Here is a 9,913-nt window from a genome sequence, read left to right on the forward strand (position 1 = left end):
ATCATGTGAAGATATACTTAGGATACAGGCAGTCAGGAATAAAACTGGAGATTGTAAATAACATTAAAAGAGAAGGGCTGTGGATGCCAAACCCAACACTACATTAAGCACTGCTCGTTTCAGGGTCAGCAACATTTCTGCAACAGCAAAGTTCATTAAATGCCTGCAAACTGTATCAGTGAGTTGAAAGAAGTCCAACTTTTCCTGTAACAGCCCAATTCAAATCTCTTGTGACAACCAAGACCAGACCTGTACAAACAGCCTCACTACTGGGACTCCTGCTTTCTGAGCATCCGATTTTGTGATGTTGTGTTCATTCATGTTTCAAAGAATTCTAAATCCTTTCTTTTAAATTGGAAAGATTTGAAATTATAGCAACACAAAGTAGGCCTGCAGATCTTTATTCTGTATGTGTTGGAAGTAATAGTGATAGGAAATTACTATTTCTTATGCAAACTTCCGACCTATGGATCTTGCCAGACTGTAACCTATGAATGGCACAAAGAATGCTGAGAATAATTAGTTTCCTTAGTGCTCGTGTTCCATTCTGTATCAGTATCTTCATGGCCCACTCACCCTTCTGGTCAAAGTGACATGACCCAGTAGTAGGTATTCAATAGTTGAAAAATACCTTACAGATTTTTCTAAGAATCTGTATTTCTTACCTTACAGATATTACTGACTTTAGAAATAACTAACTAACTGGGATGATGAGATAAAGCCTATCAAAATCCCAGCACCTTTATCCATTAATCACTCTGATCTGCAGTATTGAGACATTGCAACTACAAGAACATTTGGCCGTTTTCACTGTTTCTTTTCCCTTGCTGTCATAAAAGCTGAATTATTTTTGCTGAAACTTTTCCCAGAAACATTCTGTTCAACATGTGAACAACCAAACCCTATTTTCACTAATAGAAGCTGGCCAACTGTCATTGCAGCAATCATTAGTTCTGTTGCCTATGACAGGTTATGAAAGACTATCAACATGCAAAGTTTTAAATTCAGCATCAGAAGTACGAGCAACCAGAGCAGTGGAAGAAAAATAACTATTCTCTGCTTATGTGCATTTTTTATTTAATGAACACTTTCTCATTTCTTTTTCCACTATGATTTTCTCTTGTTAAAGAAGGAGAAACTCCTACAAGATGCAGAAGTTAGGAAAGAAGAAGTCAAATGCCTTGATGCAAACAAAAACGCAATTAGATTAGCTTATTATTTGGAAGAGTGTAAAAATTATCCTTTCTGTGGTGTAAGAGAAGTTATTTGAATAAATATATACATGTACCACTTTCCCCAAGATAATACTAGATTTTATTTGAAGCCCCAATCAACTTAGTTTTTTTCATTACCAAAATAAAAAGTCATAGATCTACAACCAAAGACATTTAAAATGTTGTATCACAAACCCATCTGTAAAGGAACTTGCTTCACAATTTGTTTACTTCATAACTTCAACAATTCTGTAATTCCCTTTCTATCCCTTGGGATTCTATTTATTTTCAGTATTTAATTTGGGCAATCACTAGCTTACCTTTCCTGGAAAGCTCAGAAACTCATCTGCTGTATCACGTATGTCTTTAAGAGGTATGTTAGCAATGCTGCCAAAGTCAATGTACTTAACCACAACTGCTTCAGGATGTGGCAACCCTTCAAGAAAAAAAAAAACCCGCAGACAACATCAAGTTATTAAAACCAAGAACTATGAAGTCTTAGCTTAAGCACTAGAATCCTAAAGTAATTTCCACCCCAATGAAAACATTGTTTACTTCATAACTTCAACAATTCTGTAATTCCCTTTCTATCCCTTGGGATTCTATTTATTTTCAGTATTTAATTGAGTATTTCTGTATTATTTTTAACAGCCAGCTCTTTCTAATTCCTGAAACAATAAGATTTAACACTCTGAACCCAACATATCATTTCCAAAGATGCTGCCACATTAACTACAAGTAGATACATATGCAAGTTTGCATACAGGCAAGTTAAACTTGGAGATCACCACAACGAAATGCACTATTCTCCCCTCGCCTCTCATGTCTTGGAGAGTACTGTGGGAAATTATCAACCCACATCAACTGCAATTCCAGACTGGATGTAGCAGACAAACCTGAAGATCAAATTGTAATGCTCAGTGATACAGTGTTTAATTATATAACAGAATTTCAGTAAGATTCTGACAATAAACTGTACTTTTTTTTTGAAACTAGACTATATAAAACATTCCATTAACTGGAAAAAAAATAATACATAAACACACATCAGTGCTCCTGAATTTATGGACACAGCTACAAGCATAAGACTGCCCAGTGGAAAACAGTATCCTTCTCACATCTGGCAGGCAATTCAGCTCTTGTACCACATCTGATTCTGCAACTCAGCATTACAGGGAAAGAATCAATACCTCACCTATGATCTGAGCTTTGTACCAATTGCCACTTTTGTGTTTTGCAACGCAAACCTGGCCTTCAACTGGGCAAGCAACTGTCTTGTCTTTGCTATTCCGATGTTCTTGTATTTCCTCAATTTTCAGTGGAAATGCTAAATCCAACTGACTACCTGCCTAAAATAAGAAAAATTAAACATTCTGTGATATGTCAAACATTTCTTAATTCTTATAATTGTATTTTTGCTCTTTTAAGGGATGCTTTTTTTCTGGTAGTGTACTCAGTCACTTCCTCTGGAAAGGCAGTTATGGACGTGTAAAACGAACTGAAGAGCCTAAGAATTATTCACTACTGCCCTCTTCAATCACCACTCTAAGGAATGAAATGCTACGTACCCGCATACAAATTAATACTGTTAAAAAAAAAGTAAAAAAGAAAAAGACCTTTGTGAAATTCTAGAAATTTCTGATTTTATTATGATTAATCTAGGATTCTAGGAATTAATCTGTTAATTTTAGGAATTCTAAACTGATAGCAGAAATAACTAGAAATTGTCTCTCATTTGAAGCGCACCATAATTATACAACGTAAGAATAATTGTACAGACCTCATTTCTAAGCTTACCAATTGGAGATAAAAATCACTTGGACTATTAATACGACAAACTGTGACAGAGAACACTTCTCTTTCTTGTGGCATCTTAGGTGCACTATACTGCAACACCGTATTATTCTCTAAGTGGTTGGGAAGATGTGATTTAAACCTAAGGTAAAGAAGACGATTTTAAATAAGTTAGTTTTCACATAACTGAGAAGAAGACTTTTAGACTCGTGTTGATTTCACTGCAAAGAAACAAATATGATCTCCAAAAAAACTTGTTCCACAGTCACATGAATAGCTTGAGCTCTCCTCAGTCTGTGCCACCAAGTCTAGTGCTTTTTCTGCCACAAATGTAACATAGCAATAATGATGTATGGCAGCTGACTTCTAAGAATATTGTTATTTGGGAAGCAGCACTGTACACTTAAACTGTCTTAAAAAACCACCACCATCCACTAAATTCCACAAAACCATTTTAAAATCTTCTTTCCCACACTTAGTGCAGAAGCCCTAAAAATTATCTCCCACTACTATCACCACAGCTAGTCACATTCAAATATATACACTTTTCTGTCTGCAATAGAATTTCCTGAAGATTTGGAGACTACTGTACCCAAACACCACAGCATCTCCCACTCTCTTAACCCTCCAAAACAACCTGCTTTGTAAACTTTACTTTGCAAGTATGACATTTTCATCTATGACATAAGAGCGAAGACCAGAAGAGACCACATACCTTGCCACATCTGAAAAAACTAATGTATCCTTGAGAGATGTGGGCATGTCACTGCAAATTTTATTACATGGAGGTTTTCTTAAATCCACAAAGAGGACGCCGTCCTCTTCTCTAAATACAGTCATTAAAACAACTTTATTATTTACCATTCCTAGAAATATTTTCTTTGCTTCTTCTCCCCAGCCTTCACTCTATGTTAAAAAGAACAAAGAGTTACTCAAGAGGTCTAAGACTATCAAACAAAGCATAAAAAAAAAATAAGCAAGGAAGTAATCACAGAAGCATATGAACAGAAGAGTGTTCAGTATTTCATGTAAGCACTGATCTGACAGCACAAGACAGTATTTTATGAGGACTTCTATAATATTTTTAACTGTAAAACAAAGTCAAATAATGGAGGATGCAATTTCTGCAATGCTTCTTTTAAACTCAAAGCTCCAGATTTCAATCCCTCTGATTTTTTTGATAGATAACTTGAATGGTCGTATGTTGTTTTATCTCATGATTTGCATTCCTACTCTCCTGATTTGTCTGCAAGTTTGCTCTTTTCTTTTTCTACCTTCATACAAATGCACGACCTAATTTGGTCAGTTTGAACATTTCATCTCTTCACAACATCCTTTTTGATGTTTTATCTACCTTGGAGCAGCCCCTCTAAGTTTATTTGCCTTGGATCAAACTAAAGCATTTCTCATTTAATACTTCAAATCTCTCGTTTTTGGATCTTAGGATCCAAGCACATGCACAACATCTTATCCAGACTTGTGAAAACTGTTCCTGATCTGTCCTACTTGAAAGCATTTCAGAAAGTATCAGGTTAAAAAGAAAAACAGACAACCAAGCAAAAAACCTTGAAGAAAATGACAAAACAACCCTGAGGTTATACCATCAAAAATGCACAACTGCATCGCACATAAACCACTCTCACACCAATGCTGAGCAAATAAAAGAGGGTCTCATAAGTAAGGAAATATTTAAAAAAAGTATGCTGCAATGTATGCCCCTTTTCTCCAAGGGAATAACGGCTCACAGTGTTTTACTTGTTACTACAGTGATAGACAACAGGTAACACTTTCTAGATTGTGGCACAAAATCTGAAGTAACAAAAGGAAAATCTCTGAACAAATTATCTTAAAAATCCTGAATCATTTCTCTCTGTTTGGATGATTTTTCAAAAAGTTACTGCTCACATAGCTGTCAGCCAGCCATGAAATAAGTTCTATAATTTGTCTTTCTATTTGACAAGCCAAGAACCAAAGAAATGAGATTGAAACCTGGCATATCTCCATAAACCCAGAGGCTTTTCAAGACAGAGTGCTGTGTGTTTGCTTCCAAATAAAGCAGTGTAACCAATCTTTTAAAGACATATATACATATAAATGTACACATATAAAAACATACATACACACTGTTAGGAGTTTTCTTTCTTAAGAGTTTATACTGGAATAAGATATGTAATTATCTTTCACTGAAATTCTTCAGTGTGAATCTTAAAAAAAAAAAAAAATAAATCATTATCCAGTAGTTGGAAGAGCTTTTACTTACTGCATTTTTAGGAACAATATCTTTCAATGAACACAGTACTGCTAAGGGAGGAACAGCTGCAAGTTCAGCCTCAATACGTTGATCAGGCTTCCTCATAAGCAAGCAAATGTCATCTGTTTCAATAGTTTGTAGAGCAGCAAGATCAGGTCTTTCAGCAGGAGTGTATCTAAAGCCATAGAAATAAAAATGGTACGAACTTGAAAGGAATGCCAAGAAAACCCTCAAAAAACACCGCCCCCCTTCAAACAAACAAACAAACTTGAGAAAAAGGTCATTATTGTAATAATTGGCGTAACACCATAATACTGAAACTTCTGTAACATTATTTTACACACATTTCTTCACTTTTAAGCATTAAGGACTCCCATCTCTGCAACAGATGTCCAAGTTACACATGTTAATATGTGAATATTTGTACACTTGTCTATTTACACAACCTCCCGTTTTCCTTCTGTGGGAAACAGCTACGTACAGAACATCAGTGTCACGTGCATGTCCAATCAGCAGCCTGTGCCAAGAGTATTGGCTGGCTGAGGATTTGTTTCTTCACAGAGATCCTCTTGAGTACCAACAGCCAAAGGACAATCATTGCAGATGAACAACTCCCACTGTACCTTGAGAAATTAAATACTTCAGAACTCCCAAAATCGATCAGAAATATTTCAATCACTGCGATATCACAAACTCTGCATCTCATCGGACCACCAGTCCTCTCCTTGTTTTTGGTTTTTATGGGAATTAGTTTAGTGATAGTTCCACGGCACCACATTCCGGTTTCCTTCCTCTTTATGAAAGCTCTAACACCTTTATGGAAACAAAAATAAAAAATGTAAGTTAAAGCTTTACAGATATTTTGTGCTTTAAGTATTACTACAGATCTTCAAAACATTCCATTGCTTTCTACCTTCCATACAAGAGGTGCTGTTAAAATGAAGACACAAAGATGTTAATAACCTTGCCTTGGTATCTGTCAGAAGTTCTCCCCACATTCATTTACACAGCATCTGCACAGCTTACAGCTTGTAGTCAGAAATCATTTCTGGCAAATGTTCCTATCTTTTACTGAAATGCCAGAACCAATTAAAGTCTAGTTCATTTGCAAATAATACAGTCAAAACTCACAGAAAACCCAACCATTTTCAGAAAGTCTAAACCACTTCCTCACAACATCAGAAGGTTCCAAAGTTTACATCTTCCTACAAGTTCCCTATTTCTGCATAAAACCAAGACTTTGGGTGTGCTATCTTCAAAATTCACAAAGAAAATCGCTCCAGTAAAATTATTCATACTTTCCAAGATAATTTTCAGTGATACTCCCAACTCAGGAGTATAACATACTTGTCACTTTTCTGAACACCTTCTAGAAATACCAACAGATGAGGCAGAGAACAGCTGTAATGATTTAGCAATGTATTATTCTACTGTTTTTCATTTTTACTTCCAGAATAGTTCCTATTCTATTAGTGAACTGTAAACAAAACCATCTATCCTCCAGAAAGGAAAACAGCTTGCATTAAGACAAAGCAGACTTACTGAAGTATTCAAAGAACTAATCTGGTCTACTCATTAAAATCTGTATACTGAAAAAGACCTTAAGAGTTAAAAGGTATCACCCAATGCTGGAAAACTTCAGCAGTGAAAACCTGTCTGTCACAATTTTAGTTACTTTAAGCACTGAAATTATTAAAGAACTGAAGACGCATTTTTTTTGTTCCATGATTTTCTTTTGTATGATTTAAATCCACTTTACAGAACAGTAAAAATATAACCTCCCTTCCACTCCCCCATTAACTGTAGATTTTTGAACATCCTAGTAAATGAATAGAAAACAGAAAAAAATAAGAAATGAATATTTTACTAAAGATGACATCATGCAAGGTTATATTTTAAGCTAATTCAGGCTTTAAAAAAATGTTTGAAACATTTAATTTACCTGGTTCCAAAATATCCGAAGGCAAGAAATATGAACTTTTATTACAACAGAAATTATTCAATTTCATCTCCAAAAAAGCACCTTCTTTCCTCTGTGAGTATCGCCGAATATAGAAGTGGCACGGATTTACAACATGACTTACAAACACTAGTTCTGTTGAACCTGAGCAGGACAAAGAGCACACAAAACACCATTCAAGTGGTTCCAACAGATATTACTACACACATGACTAGGCTTACATTGCAATCATGACATCTTATAACCACACCTTTCAACCCAAACCAGTTTGCTCCTACTTGTTTCAAATGAGTTACGTACTTCCAATCTGATTAAATCTGCTCTTTTGATCACTAAGACTTATCTCCCTTAAACCATTCCACAAAACTAAATGCTGTCTCACTTCTTACAAAGTGGCCTCTTGATCTTAAGTAAGTAATTCAAATCTTTTATCCCCTTTATTTAACAGAAGTCTAAGAGGCTTCCATAAAGTAGATTAGAGACCCTAATACACCTATCTGTAAGAGCAGGAATCACAAGGACTTTTGTACAGCTATTGTGCCACTGTATGAAGATCAAAGAATATCCCGAAAAACATCCTGAGTTGGAAATGACCTACAAGGATCACTTAGTCAAATTTCTGGCTTTGCATCGATGAAACCACGCATCTGAAAGCGCTGTCCAAGTGCTCCTTGAACTCCAGCAGTCCTGGTTGTCCTACAACTATTTTAAAGATTCTCCTCTGTACAACACTACTTCTGACTCAGCATCCTGATCTTATGTACTGCAGTTAACTCCTTTCGATTTGAGATCCAAAATACTGAGTTATCCTTTTAAAGCTAGTCACCAAAGGGAGCGGATAGGTGTGATTGGTTTAGAAGCTCAGCATCTCAGTTCCTGCAAGAGTATTTTACAACACAATATTTGCAAAGACTGGAGAGCATCATTACTACAAACAGCTGCCATCTCTACTGTATCCAGTGTCACCTGTGCGATTGGCTTGAGCGCAGCTAACTGACAAATCTGAAGAACTCAACTCCAGTGCTCCTCTGAGCCACAACCAACCATAGCCAAAAGTGATATGAAGAATCCAACATCCGAAACTACCAGAGAAAAGTACACTGAGCTGTACTTTTCAAACTTAGGAAATGTAGCATCCAGAACAGACCCAGGATTATTCTTGGACATCTCCAATAGTAAAGAACAGTATCCAAGTTGAAGTCCAAATGAGTTAGAACATTTAACCTACAGGTACACTAACTCTTCCGTATCACCCATGCAGGAAGTCATCATCTCTTAACTGTTCTGTCCAGTCTTCTCAGAGCAGTCAGTGGATTTACAAGTTACTTGAGATGAAATGGGTAGGTTAGGTTAGGAGTGCTTTTACATGATTCTGAGGTTAAAACACAGAAACAGAGACGGATTTTCTTAGTATCTTTTCTTTGCTAATACTGTGACCCAGGTCTGCTTCCTCCTCTATCAACTTTTTATGTCAGTTTCCTTCTTCCTCAACACTGGGATCTCTACTCAACCTTTATCACTATTTCTTATACTCAATGATGCTACAGAATTTGTGAATCGAGTAATCAAACTACTCAGTTTGGTGCACGTTCACTCGTAATTCAGAACACTAAACATACACGGAAAGAAGCAACAGTTCAAAACTCAATAAATTACCAATTTAAGAAATGGGTCCAACTGCCCACAAGATGCATTGATACACTGAGTGTCTACCATGTGCTGAGAACACCACCAACGCTGAGTTTCCAAGAGTTGCTTAGGAGCTGGTGTTTTACATCTTCCAATTAAGTACGAGGTTTAGGTTAGATACTAAGAGGAAGTTTTTCCACTCAGAGGATGGTGACAGACCGGAGCAGGTTGCCCAAGGAGGTTGTGGATGCCCCATCCCTGGAGGCATTCAAGGCCAGGCTGGATGCGGCCCTGGGCAGCCTGGTCTGGTGGTTGGTGACCCTGCACATAGCAGGGGGTTGAAACTAGATGGTTATTGTGGTTTTATTGTGGTCCTTCTCAACCCAGGCCATTCAATGATCTTGAAAGATAATATAGTTTGGAAGTGAGATGATCAGGGGGCACCTTTGCAGAGTAAAACTGCTGGTCCTAAGAATGACATCAGCAGCATAAACAATGCCCAAACTGGTTTAATTGAAAGTAATTCATGTGACCTAAGACTGCTCTTACATGTGAGCAAGTACATGTTAACAGGCCAAAATCAGAATCTCTGTTTCTTAGTACACTCCTGATCTCAACTACAGTGTTGATGTGTATGTCTAATTCTGCAAGTAATTCCAGAGCTCTGCCTCACTGTTTACAGGGTGCTTTTTTTTCCCCCCCACGACATATAAATCTGTTTACCTGACAAGAAAAAAACAAAACTAACTAACCAGCTCTGTGCTCAGAGTACGTTTCCTTCTTGAAAAGTTTCTTCCTCTGTTTGTCATGATGATTTCCTGTTGGAAACTCTGTTTCATTGTTTTAGGAAAAAAAAAAGTGTAATGAATGTTAGTTTTTATACATATGGAGTAAAGCAGCCAACAAAATAAAGTGATGCATATTGAAGTAATAAGCTACAAAACCATCAAAACTTCATAACAGTTGTATCCATGCTGCTGCACTGTATCTGCTTGTTCCATCAGAAATTATGTTTTTTGCCTTTGCAGTATACTGATGATACTCACTTATCCTACAAAAGTCTCA

General features: G+C 36.6%; 1 protein-coding gene across 1 annotated transcript in view; it reads right to left on the reverse strand.

The window, feature by feature from the left end:
• The window catches only part of RNF17 (ring finger protein 17), a gene marked incomplete at its 5' end in the record, with an annotated part of 29,295 nt that extends 19,607 nt beyond the window's left edge, over positions 1-9,688 (reverse strand). Inside the window, 8 exons of the mRNA XM_019612092.1 lie at positions 1,535-1,650; positions 2,410-2,563; positions 3,012-3,150; positions 3,724-3,914; positions 5,269-5,434; positions 5,883-6,072; positions 7,202-7,363; positions 9,601-9,688. Coding sequence (XP_019467637.1) covers positions 1,535-1,650; positions 2,410-2,563; positions 3,012-3,150; positions 3,724-3,914; positions 5,269-5,434; positions 5,883-6,072; positions 7,202-7,363; positions 9,601-9,688 — 1,206 coding nt within the window. The remainder of the gene's footprint in view (positions 1-1,534; positions 1,651-2,409; positions 2,564-3,011; positions 3,151-3,723; positions 3,915-5,268; positions 5,435-5,882; positions 6,073-7,201; positions 7,364-9,600) is intronic.
• Positions 9,689-9,913: the final 225 nt, after the last annotated feature.

The sequence above is a fragment of the Meleagris gallopavo genome, chromosome 1 (assembly GCF_000146605.3).
Source record: "Meleagris gallopavo isolate NT-WF06-2002-E0010 breed Aviagen turkey brand Nicholas breeding stock chromosome 1, Turkey_5.1, whole genome shotgun sequence".
NCBI lineage: Eukaryota > Metazoa > Chordata > Aves > Galliformes > Phasianidae > Meleagris > Meleagris gallopavo.